Here is a 19,644-nt window from a genome sequence, read left to right as displayed (position 1 = left end):
GCAAAATAGGAGGCCACTTTCAAGGCTGTTTTCTACTTGACTGTTGAGAGTCGTCATTGCCTTTCAGTTTCTTTCTGCTGACAATATGCCCCTGCCCCAAGTTTAATCTAGGACATGACATCGTTACTGAAGGCTGGCAGAAAGCAGGTCTGAAACCTTGTGATGGTTTCTTTCTCCTGCTAGATTGAATTATTGCACCTAGTGCTAATTTAAAAACAATCAACAAAAACACTTTTATGAATTGAGTTTTAGTTTAATCCAGAATTATGAGTAGGATAAGAGTTTCTTACTATTTTAACAGCAAAACAATGCTTACATGCTAGAGTTAGAGAGATAGTGCTTACAGCTCACTCTCCCATGGACCTCCCTGAGCTGTTCCCTGTGACCTGCCATCCCCTCCGGCCACTCGAACTCGGCCCTCTGTTGCCTCTCTGCTGGATGACATGTAGAGGTGGGAGTTTTTCTCCAAAAGGAGCTAAGGGGGAGGCTTGAGGATATAGAGGCCTGTAGGGTAGGAATGGGCTTTTATGAACAAGAATCATGAACCTCTGCATAGATTTACACATAACGCCTGCCCCGTCTGGTTTAAGGGATAGTGATCTGGCCTTTTCCTTGAAACCTTGAATAAAAGTCAAGGAACAGAATTTCACCATCAAATGGGAACTTTTTTTTCATTTTAGAAAACATAAATTCCATAAAGGAAGTATTTATGGAAACTTAATTTGTTGTGAGTTCTACTCCTAAGACATTGTTTTAAATCGTGCTGTGCAGAATACTAACTGCAGGTAGTTACTCAGCAAATGCTGATCTCCTGAGGTCTTGCTGTGAATCTCTGGCGTGGATTCATAGCAATAAGATGTATCAACAATGTGGAGTTCGCCTAAAGAGATATGGATTTGTAGTCTCTGTTTTGTCTCTAACTAGTCAAGCAAGTAATTTAACCCCCAAGCCTCAGCATCTCCACCTGAAAAATTATGTCATTTGTCACGGAGGTGGGTAAAGATTGAATGAGAGTCAGTGTAATGATTATTTCACGTCACCTAAGCACAAGTTGAGACTTGGGGTAGAAAAAAAGTCTATAATTAGCAGGACTGAATGAAAGGAATGGGACATTCTTCTGTTGGGAATTTGATCAGGAACCCTGAGATGAGTGTCTCTGGTTTGCACTAAACAAAAACGGGTGTCGGCGCTATATATAGATGTTCATTGCCACTAGCTTAGTTTCTGGACAAGACCTGTAGGGAACGTATGAAAGAACCAGAAAAACAGCTTCATGGGAATGTACTAGTGGAGTTCCCAAGAATCTTCCTCATGTGTGACTCAGCTAGCCCAGAAAGCAATTTCACACGTAGCTTTCCTGGTAACTACTGTGCCAACACAGCTGTAAAACAGTGGACTGAGAATAAATAAATACTATAGGAATCGAGGGGTGTATAATTTGAAATAGAAAGAGCAGAAAAGGCCAGCAGCAGGCAGAGCCCGTATGCCACCAGAGCGTCAGCAAGCCCGTGGTGCCCAGTGGTCCTGCTGCAGAAACCTCTCTGGCAGCCCCAGGCTGTCACTTCCTGGACATCTAGTTCAGAAGGAGCCACCTTAGCTCATTTTAGGAATTGAGCTAGTCCATAGGAGGTACTGGGTTAACTAGTTTATTAATCAGATACCTTTAACGTAGGTATTGACTAGTTAGTATTGATCATCTTTCGGAACTATATTCACTTCAAGTGAATTTGCAATGGCTTTTCAGGTTAGACAGCAGCCGTCCCTGGGAGAGCCTGGAGTGCCAGGAGGCAGCCTGACACGGGCTCCCTGAGACCATGCAGCGGACGCTCTGTCTGAGATGCCATGTGGCCTTACGTGGCCTTACATGGCATATGGTGAATAGTATGTCAGGCCCGTGGAGAAAACCAGGAAGGCCCATTCCCCAACCCATCCCCAGTGCCGGGGGTCATTTGGCACGCTGTCCATCAGAATCCGTCTTTCACACAGTGCCTTAAACCGAACCAGTACCTGGCAGAGTAGCTGTGTTTTGTCACATCACAAACCATCACTGCCACGTCTGAGAGTGCTTTCAGAGAACCGGGTGAATAGCTTCCCCGTGTAGGTCCTGCCGAAGGAAGCTAGACAAGAAGGACTGTAACTCTGTGAGGTCCATAGGTGCCAAAGGCAGCTCCGAGTTCAAAGGAGCCGTCTCTCTCAGGGACCTCAGCCCCACTCGTCTGCACACCTAAAGCAGGTTCTCCACCTGCTTTTTATCGCTTGTCACGTGCGCAGGACAGAGTTATGTGTTTGGGCAGCAGAATGTGTGGGGAGCTTCCGGCTGCGGCTAAGTTACGCATACCCATCTTGGTCCTCATGTTTGTTGTGCTTGTTGGCTGCCAGATGGAAGGCAGCAGCCTGGGCTTGGCTAGATGATGGGCTGAGCCATCCAGCTCTCGGTTCACTTGTGACTAGTCCAGGCTGCCTGTTCCAACATCGCCACCTTGCTCCTCCTTTCCCTTCACTGGGACAGTCAACACATTGATCTTATCAAAGCAGTGACATCTGATGCACCCCATATATGCAGAGATAGAAAGGAAAGGGCCTGGTCTCCTTGCCTATTTCAGGTAGCTAAGCCTCTCTCACTAATAGGAAAGACTAGCATGCTAGGGGATAAAATGAATACAGTGCTTACGTAGGAGCCTGCGACCACAGACTATCCCACCCCCTTTTCTTACCTTTGAAAGCTCCTCTGTGCCAGAGTGCTCAGTAAAATGAAAGAGGCATCACAGAAGAGAGTGAGATTTGGCACAGGGAACCTTCGAATCCCCCCAGATGTGGAGTGTCTCCACCTCCCTGTTATGAACCCTTCTTCTATATGGTTATGCTGCACATACATGCTCTTTTATTTCTCAAGCCAACATTTATCTTTGATGTTGCCTAGGGTCGGCCAGTGCTGGAACAACTTCTAAATATAGACGTCCTAGCAGACTAAATCTTCGAGCCTGGCAGTAGTTCAGTTGGCCAGTAAACCTTATTTTTTATGTGATTTATCTTTGCCGTTTCTGACAGGCTGAACTATGCCTGTTACAGGGTGCCCAGTCCAGAATCACTCAGCCCCTGTCTGGACCCAGCAGCCATAGGCCCACAGCACATGACAACTGATCATCAAATTCACGTAACTCATTTAGCAGACAGTTATCAAGCCTGGTCAGAGCAGATGGAGAAGACAGCAGGCATGGCTGTGAAAGAGCCTGTAAGAGGAGGAGGTCAATGGGAAGAAAACATCAGGAAGAGTAGAGTGGCAAAGGGAGCCTGTTCACCATCAGTTCTGGTGCCCTGGTGTCAGCCATTCTCATGTTCTTGTGCCAAAAAGAGGAACAGGAAGGATCATTTCCAGTCTGTTAATTTGAAGTAAATTGAAAATATCAGCCAGCCTCGTCTATCACTGCCAGTTTGGGCAATGCCAGCATCCAGGGTCATAGTGCCAGGGTAATTGGAAATGTTAGCCAGAGCGGCCACATTCCCCGCAGTCTAGAGAATGACTCCTGGCAGGAAAACACTGTGGCCTGAGTTAATTGGAGTGTGTGTGAGTTACACGTTAGAATTGGCCATGGATGCATTAATTCCTTAACAGGAAAACAACCCATTTAATTGATTCATCTTCCCAAGTACTGAGGACAGCTTTATAAAGACAGATAAGTTAATAAAAAGAAAAAGACTTGAAAAAAATTGTTTTCAGTCTTTCGGTTACTTAGTTCTACAAATTAACAGTTACTTTTAAACATTTTAAACTAAAGATGAATCAATGGTCACATTTTTTCATCTTCTACAAAAATAATTGTTGGAATCTCTTCAGAGAGGCCTTACGTTGTGGGATGGTTTTGAGGGAAAGGGCCTGTGCTAAGTGCATGTGGGAAATAGAAGCCTTTATTTGGGCACACGGTAAACATTTGTGTGCTGGCTTGCACGCACACTTCCGCTCCCTCACCTCCTGGTTATTTGTAGTGCAGGAGGAATTTATAAAAGTTTCCTGGGAACTTCATACTATACACATATATGGACATCAAAATAAAAGAGTGCACTATTGCATAACAAGTTACCCCAAAACCTAATGGCTTAGTGCAGCCACCTCCTATGCTCCTGGATTAGGGGAGGGACTTTGGACAGGGCACTGGGGGAATGGCCTGTCCGGGTTCCACAATCGCTGGAGCGTCAGCCGGAGGGCTCACTGAGATTCGGATCTTCTGGTTGGGTCTTCACCCACAAGTCTAGTGGTCACTCGCGGCATTGGGAGGCCCTCCTCGGGGGCTCCCTCACAGCGTGGCAGCCAGGAGGGAGTCAGAATCGCTAAAGTTAATGTTGCAGGGGAAAGACAGAAGCCTCACCTTTCAGATCCAGCCTTGGAAGTCACACAGCTGCATGTTCTCTCAGTCAGGAGTGAGTCACAGCACACCCACATGAAGGGAAAGGCCTGTAGGTTTGGCTCCTCAATGGTCGGGAATCAAAGAATTTTGGGACGTGTCTAAAATCACCACCATGTGGCATAAGGCTTCTCTCGACTCTCTTAGTCATGAGAAACCGTTAATAAATATTTTTCCTTTATCTTTATATAGCACATATGGTGTGTTTGAGTAACTATGAGGTCATGAACTTTGAAAGTACAACATAACTCTTTTCCTGCTTCTGCTGCTTTTTCTGAGTGTTCTGGCAGAGGGAGAAGGAAGACATGTGTACCCAGAAATTCATGGGTGGATGGGACTCAGACCCTGTACCCAGTGTGGCTCCACCTCAGGGACACTGCTCTGCCCAGTTAACAGATGGAGAGATCACTACCTGCTCCCTCAGTGGTAAGGAGAGGGAGCCCATGAGGCAAGCTGGACTCCTGCCAGTTAATGCCTCCACCTCCACCTCCGTTGTTGCACTGGGAAGTAGGGGATGTGTCCTACTCCTTTGGGTGACCCATAGGACTTCAGCAAACTATTTAATTTTTTTTTTGGAGGGGGGGGCAGAGAAAACAAGAAATATGCTATAATTTTATGTAGTAGCTATTTTTAAACTATAGATTAGAAAGTAACGGAAAATTATTCAAGTAGATCATTAAAGAGCAGAAAATAAAATAGAAAAATAGAGTGTATGTCCCTCAAAATATTTAAACCCTTTTATATTTATCACTTAATTCCAAATATCATTTTAAACAATGAAGTAATGTTTATAAGGTTAATATCTTTGTCCCTGTGGTTATTAACACATCTTGAAAAATGTTTCCAAGAGTGAGTCATTCTCGGCTGTGCAGCCACATAAGTATATTTCACATACTCCTCCAGCTTCCTTCCCTCACCCCTGCCTTTCCAAGACTGACAAAAAGTTGGAGGTGGTTAACATTCTTCAGAATTTAGCAGGAACTTTGTTGGATCCAGAAGAACATCTGGATTCATTGTTATTAGACTTGTAACCAAATTCATGGCCCTTCTCGGAAGGGAGTGAGGATGAGGATGGAGCAGCAGAGAGGCAGGTGCTGACAGTGTGTAATTTTCTAAGTGTTACCAGGCTGGGCTTCCCCACAAAGGTGGTGAATCTAGACCTGAAAGGAGGCCTTGCTCAGCAAGGATCAAGTAAATGAGATGTCCAACCTAGGCCAGGTGAACTCTGTGGGGAATAGAGTGCAGTTCATAGGCACGGGCTGCCCGACACATGCTATTGAGAATGGAGAATCAGCCCGTCCAGTGGGGTCTAGAATGTAGAAGACATGCGAGGTGTTTTTGTCCAATAGTAAGAAAGAAGAGATCGAGGCAAAACTGGGGAGCTCCGGACCGGGGAAGGACTGGTTGGTATATTGTGTGCACACCAGCCAGTTTGCTGGCATATCCAGTGCTTTCCTGGAGAGCAATTTTGACCGGAAGTAGAGGACATGTGCCCTGGGCCCTGGTTGGAAAGCAGTTCCATTTGTCTCAAGGCCCGGGTGCTGAATCGGTGCTCTCGGGCCCGGTCTGGGTGTGGGATGACAGTAGGTTAACAAGAACCATAAATTCAGTCGTGTGAGAAGAGGAACACTCAACTGAAGAAAGTCATGCTTCACCTCACCCTAAATTGAGTGCTGTTTATCGACACACGGTTGATTTGTACTTCAAGATTTCTTCACATTCTAGTGAAGATTAGCTTTGTCCTGGGATGAACTTAATGTGTGCTGGGGGTGCCCAACATTTGAAATGGAAACAAGCCAGGGGACCCTGACAGTCGGCCTTTGTGGCGTGTGGACACTGGCAGGGGAAAGCGGGGCCAGAACAAGGCTAGGCGTCCCGTGGCTCATGTCAGGTAGAGCCCAGTGGCCAGGTCCACTCCAGAATGCTCACGGGTGTGGGCTCGAAGCCTCCGCTCCCCTTTTCTCAATTGGGGTGAAGTTTTCTTTCCTTCCCCAGGAGCACAGGAACTCAGGTGCTCATCTTAGGCAGGTCTGACCCTGATTGCTCCCCTGCTGCAAACCTCATCTCCCAAGGTACCGAGAACCAGGGTGCTGCTGGGCAGCCAGGCTCCACTCTCCCCTGTGGACCAGCCAACTCCTGGGCCTTTTGAGACCCCATCCGTCACTCTCCTCTGTGGGTGGGACACACCACAAGTGGCCTAGCAGCAGCGGTTGACCAGGACAAGGCTTGGGCCACAGATATAACTGCTTCCTATGTTTGGCCAGACTATTGATGACAGCAAGCCTAAAAACTGTCAGATTACCCATTTCTTCTTTTTTTCAAATATATTTTTATTGATTTCAGAGAGGGAGAGGGATTGATAGAAACATCAACGATGAGAGAGAATCATTGATCTGCTGCCTCCCGCACACCAGTAGGGACCGAGCCCACAACCTGGGCAGGTGCCCTGATTGGGAATCTAACTGTGACCTCCAAGTTCATAAGTCAATGCTCAACCACTGAGCAACATCAGCTGGGCTGATTATCCATTTCTCTCTTTTTTAAAAAAATATATTTTTATTGAGCCCTAGCTGGTTTGGCTCAGTGGATAGAGAATCGGCCTGTGGAGTGAAGGGTCCTGGGCTCGATTCTGGTCAAGGATACATGCCGGGGTTGTGGGCTCCATCCTCAGTAGGATATACCATATATATATATATGTGTGCAAAGGCTGTTAAATCGCGTTGTTTACCCATATCTTCAGAAAAAAATCACTTCTACTGTCGTGGTAAACAACCTGTTTCCCTATTTATAATGGTCTGGCCCTCTAGCAACTTCAGCACGAAATTATAGCTAATTTGCCTACAAATGTCAGGTGGTCATAATAATCTGGCCACTCAGTGTATATCTTTGTATTGATTTCAGAGAGGAAGGGAGAGGAAGAGAGAGTTAGAAACATCAATGATGAGAGAGAATCATTGAGCGGCTGCATCCTGCATACCACACACTGGGAATGGAGCCCTCAATCCCGGCATGTGCCCTTGACCAGAATCGAACCTGAGACCCTTCATTCCACAGGCCGATGCTCTATTCACTGAGCCAAACCAGCTAGGGCTGGTTTCCCATTTCTATTAGGATCATGTTTTAGTGGGAAACTTTGCACAAGGATGATGTTAAATTACTAAAAAGTAAGTTTTCTTTCCAAGTAAAGCTAGTATATCTCAGTAATCCTGTGTAGCTTAAATTAGATTTTATTAGAACAAGGATCATGGCACAGTTTATAATCTCTCAGAATCATCAGGAAGTTATTATTTGCCATTTATAAAACTTCACTGACATTAACAGCATGGACATTTTCAATTTTGATAAACAGTGACTAAACATTTATGTTATTATTCCTATCAGTTTGTTTGAATCTTTCAATCTAAAGCATTATCTTTTTTTAAAAAAAAAATCCTATCTATTTCTGTCAACAACAAGTGGATAATACTTTATTTATAAATGCTGTTCGCAACCTGGGCTTCCTCTTGGTTTACAAGCAGATTCTCAACATCACCTGTACCTTGAACTTGTACTTCAATGCCTAAGCCCCGGAGCTGTTCGTGGGAGACACCGCCCTGGTGATTCATAAGCCATCAGATCGCTTCTCCGTCCTCATTTGCTTACTTCTCAGCTGTCGATTACTGTGCCCTGCAATGACTTTAATGAATGTTTTTTTTCTTTCCAGGTAGCCCTTTTAAAATAATCTCCATGGCATACATGAATATTTTACTCAAAGCTTCTTTCATGTCTGAAATATTTTAACCTACTTTCCATTGTGTTTGCTTTATTCTCAGTGACTTCTAAAAATTCACCAGTAGGCCTTACTTCTTTAACTCTGTGACCTATTTGTTTCTAAAACCTGATTCTAAGATTTCTGCAAATCTGGGTCTTTTCTCGTGTTTTTAAGGACTGTGCACGTAACACATCTTGGAAGGTAGTAAGATGGAAAATTTGGCATGCTTTGTCTAAACAAGGTGGAGTTTATTTAGCAGTTGTTCCTGATACTGAAGTAGAAATTAAAAATAAAAATGTTCGAAACATAGGAAATGTCTTAAAGGTCACAGAATGCCTCCTCCATCCCCGTTCTTTAGTGAGCTCCTTTAAAAGAAGTCTAGTTCCCATCAGTGATGCCTCCCCACTCTTTTTTTCTCATTTAAATCACAGACAGCCTGGTTTTCACCATATTAAAGCAAATCAACCTAGTAAGGCACAGACTGACTTTTATTTACTGGCTGTAGTTCTAAGCACCAGAAATGGGCAAAGGAGTCCAAACAAAGAAATAGGAAAAATGAGGCATTGAAGGGGAGCCAGCTTTGGGTTTGGAAAGGATGAGGCTTCCGTGGCGGCAGGATGTGCCTTTCTTGCTCTGTTTACTTTGAGCTCAGAAATAGAGGAGAAAGAAGGTAGATCACGCTACAGCCTGAAAGGGATACAAAACATACCAGGGCATAGAGTGTAATCAGACACTGGATGTAGTTATGCAAATGTATGTAGAATAAATCGTCTGCAGCAGCCTTAATACTCAAGGTTAAAGTAAGCGGAATGGCACAGTGACTTTACTCAAGTAGCAGTGGAAAAATGCTATGCTTTACTGTTTGCACCCGAATGTATGTTGAACCCTGATCAAATAAGCTTCGGATCTTAAAGACTAATCGGACTTCTCTCCCTCCCTGGGGTGACACCAGGTTGATCTGGATGGGGAGGGAGAGGGTTAGTTTGAGGATGAATATAGCATGGTTGTTTTTAGTCTCTTCACTCTAGTGATGCTTCAAGCTAGTTGTGTGTTTATTTTATTTTTAATTAAACTATACCTGGAATGTGTTTTAATGGTAAGAATTTGGAGGCCTACTTAAAGGAAGGAAATGCTTGAATTTGCTTAGGAGAAAAATGTGCTTTCTTCTTTCTTTATAGAATAAATTGAGAACTTCAAACATATTTCTGAGGGCCCTGGGCACAACCATCTGATTAGAATGCTAAGATACATTCAGCGTTAGCAGGTGGTTTTCTTTGCAAGAACATAGATAAAATACTGTGGATTATGGCTATGAAATATTTGTTCTAGCAAACTGCTGATGTGAGTATTTCATGCCTTGGAGCGTGGCACACCACAGTTAAGGTTTTTTGGTTTTTTTTTCTTACTCACTGGTCTATTAAGAGAACCCACTGAAGTGTTTTCTTTTCACTTCAAGGAATTTGAAGCATCATGTAAGGCTAGGAAGGCATTAAAAACGTATTTCCAGCCTCATAAGACACTGAAGAGTAGCTATAATACATATAAATGAATTCGGCCAATGTCCTAAGTACTTATCAGACATTCATCTCACCTCTGCAAGCATTGATTGAGCTCCCAGGTTGTCCAAAGCACTGTTATGAGAAAAGCAGATGTGGACGAGATGGTTCAAAGGCATGTGACCAATATCTAGAAATCAGTGAGCAGGTAGCTCACCATCGCTGGAATGTGCATGTGTGGAGGCTGGTGGCTGCTGCGAGGCTGGAGAGGAGAGGAGGCCTGGGGAGGCTGTCTGTGGCGGCCCGAGCTGCGTAGCCTGGCCCTCGGGTGCAGGCAGTCCCTGGGAAGGACTGCGTTTCGGAGCCCTCGGGCTGCAGACTCACTGTCGGTTGGTGAGATTGGGCAGTTGGGCCAACCTGAGTGAAGACGATCTAGAAACTGTGCGTTGTCATGGGCCTGAGAGGACCTCTTTATGTTATTAACCAAAAGCCACTTCGGAAGTACAGTGCGTTGTTCATCTCAGTTACAACATTTTCTGCAGGGCCTTTATGTTAAGGAGGGCATTTCCTTGTAGACACTTGGATGTGCAACCCAAACACTTCCCCAGAAGCCTGCCTTCCCTGGGTTCTGTGCATCCAGGCTAGGAAGATAAACAGTCCCGCAGAATGTTCCTTCGTTTTCTATGGTTGTTCACTTTTTAAAAAACTTAGGTGCCTTGTTTCACTTTTCTCTTAGGGCAAAAGAAACAGTGGTTTCAGACAGTGCTTCTTTGGGAGCCAGAAGCACTGCAAGTTGACGAAGCTTTGTCCAGCGATGGGGTACACGTTCCGGCTGGCTGCTCGGAATGACATCGGCACCAGGTATGACGTCTCCTTGTCCGCATCTGCATGATGGTTCTGAGTCTCCCCGTCATGCCCTGGAAGGCATAGGAACGCCCGCTGCCTCCACGCTGAACCAATCTGAGCTTTTTCGAGAGGGGATCTCAACCGGAGAGTACAAGGCCCCTTCTGAGGTGATAACGCCACTGTGTGGCCTCTTTGCTGTCTTGCCAGCTGTAATGCAAAGGCCCCCAGAGGGGCTCTGAGAACCCAGGTGGAGGTAATAGTGCAGATATTGAAAGGAATCCCTCTTGGACTTGTTGTTGTTGTTGTTTTTGAGGTCATGTGCCTTTTTTATCACTTGAGCAAGCTCCTCATTCCGTGGCCTTTTTCAGTTACATGTGAATATTCCCTCATACAAAGAAAGGTGCTGGGCCGGCTTTGTTGTCTAGCTGAGGGCAGACACCGGATTGGGGACAATCTGACTGCCGGGACGCAAGGCTCGGAGGCGGCAGAAGAAAGACAAGAGCAGGTGGACAGTGAGGCGACAGTGGGTCCAAGATGCTTTGTAAAGATCGTATTTTAGTTGCACTTCCTGGGTAACTTGATTAAGGGAAAAGCATTTTTTTTTCATCACTGCTTGTTGAAAATCCTAAAGGTTCAGCACATCATTGGCCCCCCAGCCTCTTTTCCAGCATAAAATCTTAGCATCACAAGGCTTTACAGCCTGCCCTGTCCACCCATGCTCGCCACTGTATTTTTAGAGTTCACCGGTTAAAAAAGTCATAAATTAAAGGCTTCCATGGTTCAAGAGTTTGTAAATGATTGGAAGCACCCACAAGCTTTTGCAACATAGCACTGTGTATGTTTGTAAAACATTTTTCTCACCGACAGACGTCATTTGTGCTCACACTGATTCGAAGGCTCCTGGTAGCTGTGGCTCACAGCTTGGTAAACATTGCCCGACCTTGTGCTTTCTGCAGGGTGCTTTTGGGGGAAGATAAATTCTTACCTAGATTGTCCTGTATCGTGTTGTGCTTTTTGAGCATCAGGCTAAGGGGGGACATTGGCAAATAAAAGTTGTGGTAGGAGATATCTCACAAAGCCTTTCTTTACTTGCTGAACCTGTCAGGCCCCAGACTTTGCAACCCAAGCAGCTCGGGCAGTGGGAAGCTTACCGTCCTCGTGTGGAATCGCTCCTAAGCTGTGTGTCCCTGGGCTTGTTTCTCTGCAGTGGTTATAGCCAGGAGGTGGTGTGCTACACACTAGGAAACATTCCTCAGATGCCCTCGGCACCGAGACTTGTTCGAGCGGGGGTCACATGGGTCACGTTGCAGTGGAATAAACCAGAAGGCTGTTCACCTGAGGAAGTGGTCACCTACACCTTGGAAATCCAGGAGGATGAAAATGTAAGCTTTGCCGATTTCATACCCTTGCGTGTGTTCAGTGGAAGTCGGTATTGTCATAACCACAGGGCACCATGAAATTAGATGAGCTACATAAATTCAAAACCAAACCCTTAATTTCTACCCCTCCGACCACCACCACCAGCCTGTCCTTTCCCATCTCCATGAATGGCATCTCCCCTTTGACTTTGGGAACTCAAAACCCTTGTAAGCATCCTTGACTGCATATATTAAAAGTTAACATCCTTTTAAAGCCTCCTTGAGGAATCATTCTTAAATCTCACTATTTCTCAACCTCTGCCCAGCTATTATTACTCTTTTACAAGCCACCATCATCTCACCCCGGGGTTATTGTGATGGCTTCTTCAGTATTTTACCTACCTTCCCTTACTATACCAGCCCCTGTCCGCCCCGGGAAGCAGAGTGATCCTCTTAGATAAAATGAGGTCATGTCAGTGCTGTGCTCAGAGCCCTTCCCAACTTGGTGCTGTCCTGTATCTTCAGAGTAAAAGCCTGAGCACTTACAATGCCCACAGGTCCCACGCTATTGAGCCTTTGTTCCTGCCACTGTCCTCTCAGTGAGGACACCAGGAGTGCCCTGGCCTCAGGGCCTTTGCATTTCCTAAGCCTTGCGGCTAGCGTGCCCTTCCAGGTATCTCTGACTCACTTCCTCGTTTTCATGAAGTCTCTTCTCCCACGTCACCTCTTTCAGAAGCCCCTTCCTGGAACAGTGATGTCTAATCCAACTTCCCATGATGATAAAAATGTCCTATAGTTTGTGCTGTCCAATACGGTAGTGCCTAATCCCACAGGACTATGAGCATTTGAAATTTGGCTGTGGGCCCAAGGAACTGAATTTTTGCTTGTATTTAATTTAAATTTAAATTTAAAGTGGCCCAGCTGGGTTGGCTCAGTGGTTGAGCATCGACCCATGAACCAGGAGGTCACAGTTCAATTCCCAGTCAGGGTACATGCCTGAGTTTTGGGCTCAATCTCCAGTGTGGGGCATGTAGGAGGCAGCTAATCAATGATTCTCTCTCATCATTGGTGTTTCTACCTCTCTCTCCCTCTCCCTTCCTCTCTGAAATCAGTAAAAATATATATATATTTTTAAAAGCCACATTGTGGCTGTCTTATTTAACCTGCACTGCTATAGAAAGCACTTTCCTAGGTCCACCATTCTATCCTTTTACCCAGCTTAATGTTTTTGTCATAACACTTAACACTATATGGCAAGCTTCATGTTTATATATAGTTTTGTTTGTGTTTGTTTTCTTAGTCACTTTCCCCACCTGGCAGGTAAGCTTCTATGGGCAAGACTGTCTGTTCTTGGGCAGCGTTGACCCCATAGAGCATAGAAAAGAGAGCCTGATGCATAGAAGTGCTCAGTGATATGAATGGATGGTTGGATGGATGGATGGACGGACGGATGGACGGACGAGAATACTGTGGAATGAATCCTCTTAAAGGATCACGCCTTCCCCATCCAAGCTGTCCTTTCGCCCTTGGCCAGGAGAGGACACTGTGTGGTCAGAAATCTCAGGCACGACTCACATAGCACATTGCAGCTCCACAGTGCAGACCTCAACACAAGAGGCTTTTTCCATGACAACATTGTGAAATAACTTTCTTAAGTACCTGCTGCTTTGTAACAAGTACCATTTGGTGGTTACGTTTTTTTGTTTAAAATGCTTATTGAGTAACCAGGAAAATTTGCTCTGAAGGAAAGCATTTGGTGACACTACTCCAAAGCAAATTTACACTCTCTCAGAGAGCATTGTTCTCATTTAAGTTAGTATTAGCCTCACGATAAAGTGGAACAGACCCAGGAGGAAGTACAGTGGGATAGTGTGACGTTTTACCTAACGCTAGAATGCTAGCCACAGCACCAAGGGCTCCTAACCCTTGTTTGCAAGTAGCTGCCCGACCTCTGGCCTGCCGGTGATGCGGAGAGAGGCGATATAAAAATCCTACATACACAGGTGTTTAGTGCCCAGGTTTTGTGGTACTGATGTTTTTTCTGGCTTTGCCTTTTCAGGATAACCTTTTCCACCCAAAATACACTGGAGAGGATTTAACCTGTACTGTGAAAAATCTCAAAAGAAGCACACAGTATAAATTCAGGGTGAGTCAGTCATTTTGGTACCTGAACTGCTTTAAAAAAGAAGCTGTTTTCTGTTTCACCCATTTATGTTTCAAATTGACTCTATCGGTTAAAAAAAAAAATGTTTTAAGTTCGAAGCATATACATTTTTGAAGTAACATGTATAAAATGCACACCATACTTTCATTTTACAATCTACTTTTGAGAGGGAACAGTAACGTGCTGTAGTAAGTTGTATCACAGCATGGCCAGATGGCCTCGCCCAGGAAGACCCAAACCCAGCGCACCTGTCTCTCACCCGCACGGCACACCCTGCTCTTTGCTGTTTCTCCTTGTCATCGGATTTCTCCTTTATTCTCCACTTCCCTTCGCTCTTGTGTCCATTATTTTTCCTCAGCCGTTTCTATTTTTCTTTGCCCACTCCCTCCCCCCTTAGGCGTTTGCTTTGGTTATTAACAGCCAGCATTAATGTCACTGTAGGACTTTGTGTCTTAGCCACAAACGCTGCTTTGCCGTCGGTGAGAGAGGAAACCCGTGCTGCAGCACTGCTTGTTGACCCGCTCGCAGCCCTGTTTTCTGATAGGACAGTGCGTTTTGGAGAGAGAAGGTCCCCCCGCCCCTTCTCTAACTGGGGGTCTAATGGTGTTGCCTGGCATGTAATAGTCACTCCGTAAGCAGCTGTCAGAGTAGCAAGTGAAGATTGTGACTCAATTTGAGGAAAAGGATAGTTTTTGATATTTTAAGGACCCTTGCTTTTGATACTTGGTGCTGGCTGTGAGAACATGGCTGCACTGCTAGCATTTCTCCACAAGGTGGCATTGCCCTACTCTTAGACAAGTGAGGTTATTTTTGTCTGCTTGCTGCCCCTCCATGTTCTCCTTCCACTAAACAATGCGAATAAGGTGGTGATATACTGGCTTTGTTTTGTGTCTTCCTGAAAGGGTGAAAATGTCCTTAGCTAAAACCCACCTTATTTTATTTTAAATTGTTAATGGCCAACTATACAGACAATAAGAACTTTGTAGAGAAACACAAGTCAGTGGTTTGCGATTGAGAAAGAAAATGTGTGTGTGTGTGTGTGTGTGTGAGAGAGGGGGGGGGGTGAGGGTTACTATGGATGCCTTGATCTTGTCATGTCATTGCTTTAATAGCTGATGTCTAAAGCACGTTAATGTTATCTCGGTTGTGGTACAGCTAACTGCTTCTAACATGGAAGGGAAAAGTTGTCCGAGTGAAGTGCTGGTGTGCACGACGAGTCCCGACAGGCCTGGGCCGCCCACGCGACCCCTCCTTAAAGGGCCGGTGACGTCACATGGCTTCGGTGTCAAGTGGGGTATGTTTTGCTGCCGTTGCTTCTTTTCGGACAGATTTTTTTAAATGTATTCATTTCAGTAGTGACAACCCAAAATAAAAAATAAAAGGGCAGTGTTCCTGCAGGAGTTTTACACATTTGGAATAAGCGTATGAGAAATATCCAGAGAACTCCACAGATTGGTAAATGGACAATTTAACAGCATCTCACTTTCTGATTTTCCTGTGTTACATGGTTTTCCTTCTATATCTTTAATGTATTATTGACTTGAATGTAGTAATCTCTGAATATGTATCTCATTCTTCAATAGCTGCCCTTAAAGTCATAGTTAATATAAAAAAATTATTTATAAAGTTAATATTGAAGATAAACTTCAAAACGTAGGTATGTCATCATGAGTAAATTTTGATATACAAAATGTTCAAGTTGAAATGAATTAGGAAAACTCTAGGGGTTTGTTTGGTGTGTTGTTGTTTTTTTGTCATTTGTATGTAATCAGAGGCCTTGAACTTCAGGAATTTTTCATATTGAAGTTCATTATACAGTGTGTGGGGACATCAGGTAGAAGGAGATTGTGGCTCATCACCTCTGTTTTTATTATGTCAGTGAAATGAGTGCCATTAGAATGTTGATAAACATTTGCAATTATATGTAAAACATTTATGATATATATAAATATCATTAATGTCATATAATAATATTTGCTACCTAAATGGCAAAAAAAAACACAGTAGAAATTTAAGATTTTACCTCGCAGCCAAGTAATGTAAAGGGAATTTAAAACCTTATTAAATAATTATTGGAGACCAGCCACTGAGACATATAACTGTTTCAAGTTACCTAATAATTTTGAGAAAGAATTATTAGGGTATGTATTTCCCTGGAAGATGGATATGATTAAGAGAAACTATAAAAATCTAGATGTGCTTTTTGCCATACTGTAAAGCTTTTTTCTCTGAAAATCCTAGAAAGTTCTGTTCACACCAAGTATTTACTTTTATTGGCCATATGCTATAATATTTAACTTTATAATTATTGTTTTAAATATCTATTACTGAAGTCTGTATTCATTAATGGAAATAGCAGGTGAAGAGAGGGAAGTAAAGTTCCTAAATCTATATGTGAGAAATCTGAGGGCACATCTAAAATACAGATCGTAGAGGTAAATTCTGCGTAGTCTTACAAAATTACAATGCAAGAAATGTTTCTGCTCAGGAAAGAAAACTCTTGCAAGCAGTCGGGAGTGGACTAAATACTCAAAGTGCCACAGGCCTCTGGGAGTAAGCCAGGGCCTCCTCCTCAGACCACCTCTTTAGTGCACGTTCTCATTGATCCACGACTGTGGTTTCACATCATTTCAGTTGGGATATAACGTTTGCTCAGTAGCACACTGTGGTGGAACAGATAGATTTATTATATTCTGACATTTTATTTATTTTGTCGATGAATTTTGCACTTCTCTTTCCTTCATCCTCCATCTCTCAGAAGAATCTGGTCAGTGATAATATCAGTGAAATAAAAAATATATATAAATATTTCATCTTATATAGAAATCTCTAGATATTAAAAAGCAGGTTTCAGAATTCTCGAAGTAAATGTGTTAACATAACTCTTAGAAAAATCAGTTCGTATTTTGAATTTTGCTCATGTTTCACTAAATGAATGCTCATTGCCATTTCTAGCTCTAAAGAACTTTGAATAATCTGATAGTACTTATGGTTCCTTGGTGTTTATGTTCTTTTGTTTTTTAAGACAGGGGTTGTGTGAAATAATATTAACTGTGCCCCTTGTTTAAATGCAGAATTGAGGTAGTGTAATACATGATTTTACATATATGTCTGTTTACTTTCCAGATCCTCCAAAGGACAGTGGTGGTTCAGAAATACTCAAGTACTTGCTGGAGATTACTGATGGCAATTCTGAAGGTCAAGTTTTGGGAAATGGTTTCATTCAAATCCAGTAGCAACCCTATTTGCTAATATGAGAAACATCTATATATAGTAATAGTGGGCTAGCATTAATTCTAATGCTAGAGCTATTATAATAAAGAAACCTTCATCACATATTGACAGTTTTTCTCCTTTAAACACGGCATTTTTATCATGCTTTAAAATTCTTATTTCTTTAAGCCAGAGGTCCTAACTAAGAGACTAATTCAATGTAATTTTTCTTCCCCTCTCTGGGCACACTTTCTCTGGAAATTCTTATAAACAGAGAGTCAGAAGCAATCAGCAGGAAGGGTAAGGTGGAGATGGCCAATGAGTATGGCAAGCTACAAGTTCCCATGTACAATGATGACAGACAAGATTAGTGTTACTGTGGGCTGGTGACAAGTGTCACACTTTTGTAGCAAGCGTAGAAAATGTTCTTTTCATCTTTGTTTGATTTCTGAGTCAGATTATTTATACATTACTTGTCATAATATGTGGATTAAACTGGGACAATGTTGGATATTGAGTTCCTTGAATAATGTAACATTTTTTGTAATTTTTAAAAATTCTTAGCTCTTTCTAATAAAATTCATTAGGCTTTAATAGAAAAAAGTATAGTCATCAGAACTAAAAATGATTTCTCTCATCATTCTAATAATCCTTGTACTCATTATCTTAATAAAAAGCAATCCATACATATGGCAAAAAAAAAAAAAAGAGTTAACAGTAACTTTTACAAACAAAACCATTCTAATAATCCTTGTACTCATTATCTTAATAAAAATCGATCCATACATATGGGAAAAAAAAAAGTTAACAGTAACTTTTACAAACAAAAACATCCAGGTGTGTGGCTTGCCCTGTATTCTGCACCACAGTAACCACCGGGAGTACTTGGTTTTCACATGAACCAGGTCCTATTTTAAGCTAAAAAAACCTGCGAATGCTTTGAGATGGGCACAGCTGTTGTCAACATAAGCTCTCGTGCTTTACATTAGAAACCCTCTAGACGAGGCCCCTGGTGTATGCAGTGGCTCATGGTGAAAACCTGAGTACATTTTGAATTTTCTTGGCTCTCTCGACCACTGATGACAAATCAAAAATAGATGCCAGTCTCTCCTTAAAGCCCTCAACTTTGCTGGTGCATACAGTGGTGATTAATGAATCTTTGTAGTGGTCTTTGTTCCCTTTTACCTTTTTGGTACAGGTTTTATAATCAGCAATGTCAGGGTAATTAATATCCTCCCTTCTCCTGGGGCCCTAGAACATGTAACTTAATTGTAAATCTAACTGGATCAGCAACTGTGGGAATTTGTGGAAGTTACATTTGTAAAATATTGCAGAACAGGGTAAAACATTTTCCCAACAACTTCATGGAGCAAAACAGTCAACTGGAAACGTAGCATTAGTGAGAGCAAAACAGAGGGGAAACCAGCCCAACAGCCCAACTCGGGGAGGCCGGCAGCCGGTGGAAGCACCCAGACCCCTCCCGTGGCCCTGCTCGCTCTCTAACCCCAAGAAGTGGTCAGGTAACGGCATCACACACTGAGTGTTCCTCTGTAGTTCGTTACAGTCTCGGGCGTTTTTGTCTTCTAAGTGGAGCTCCATGAAGATAGCAGGCCTTTACCCAGAGGACTCAGTGTGCAACGGAAGGATTTCCCTCCTGCGGCCTCCAGGCAGATAAGAGCAGGAGGCCTCCCAGGCCAACCAGAACCTCAAGGCTGAGCAGCCTTCCCCTGCCCAGCGGCCCGAGGTCTCACCAGAACCATCCCACAGCTTCCCTGCCACTGTTCTACTCCTTCACCGCCGCCCTCCCCACCCCCACAACCAACCTCAGATGTTGTGTGGTTTCCAGCGTCTAACCGCTCAGTCAGAAAATGTAATAATGTGATATTAAGTAGTCTAGCCAGCAGTACTAAGTATTAAAAATGACTCCATGATACTTTAATATTTAACTTTGTAAAGGAAATGGAAAGAGAGCCCTTTAGCTAATAAAAAAGAGAATAGGAGACACTAGTGTTTATGGAAACCACTTCAAGTATTTTTTTTCAGTTAGTGGTTGTTACTACTTACCTTTTTACCAAAGACATAAACTCACACACAAGTCTTGTTCTACAGCAGGTCAGTGGGAAGTGGCATACAGTGGATCGGCTACAGAATACACGTTCAGCCACTTGAAACCAGGCACTTTGTACAAACTCCGAGCATGCTGCATCAGCACCGGTGGACACAGCCAGGTTGGTTTTGTTATGGTATACACTTAAGTCAGCATGTTTGGTCAGCCTCAGACAACCTGTCAATAACATCAGAATAAAATTGCTATTGAAAAATGTATCTTGCTCTGGTTTCTCTCTCATCGATGTTTCTAACTGTCTATCCCTCTCCCTTCCTCTGTAAAAAAAATCAATAAAATACATTTAAAAAA

At 43.4% G+C, this 19,644-nt stretch overlaps 1 protein-coding gene across 8 annotated transcripts in view; it reads left to right on the top strand.

Moving 5' to 3' along the window:
• Window positions 1–19,644, top strand: part of FNDC3B (fibronectin type III domain containing 3B) — a 277,903-nt gene that overhangs the window by 202,013 nt on the left and 56,246 nt on the right. For 6 of the 8 annotated variants that reach the window (XM_005860876.2, XM_005860873.2, XM_014535302.1 and 3 more), the window contains 6 exons: window positions 10,384–10,508; window positions 11,701–11,875; window positions 13,911–13,997; window positions 15,171–15,309; window positions 17,142–17,213; window positions 19,338–19,456. In XM_005860876.2, coding sequence (XP_005860938.1) covers window positions 10,384–10,508; window positions 11,701–11,875; window positions 13,911–13,997; window positions 15,171–15,309; window positions 17,142–17,213; window positions 19,338–19,456 — 717 coding nt within the window. The remainder of the gene's footprint in view (window positions 1–10,383; window positions 10,509–11,700; window positions 11,876–13,910; window positions 13,998–15,170; window positions 15,310–17,141; window positions 17,214–19,337; window positions 19,457–19,644) is intronic. The other 2 variants (XM_014535301.1, XM_014535303.1) reach the window with 2 other exon arrangements.

The sequence above is a fragment of the Myotis brandtii genome, unplaced genomic scaffold, assembly GCF_000412655.1.
Source record: "Myotis brandtii unplaced genomic scaffold, ASM41265v1 scaffold1423, whole genome shotgun sequence".
NCBI lineage: Eukaryota > Metazoa > Chordata > Mammalia > Chiroptera > Vespertilionidae > Myotis > Myotis brandtii.
The sequence above is the reverse complement of the archived record's forward strand: the minus strand, read 5'-3'. Positions and strand labels throughout refer to the sequence as shown.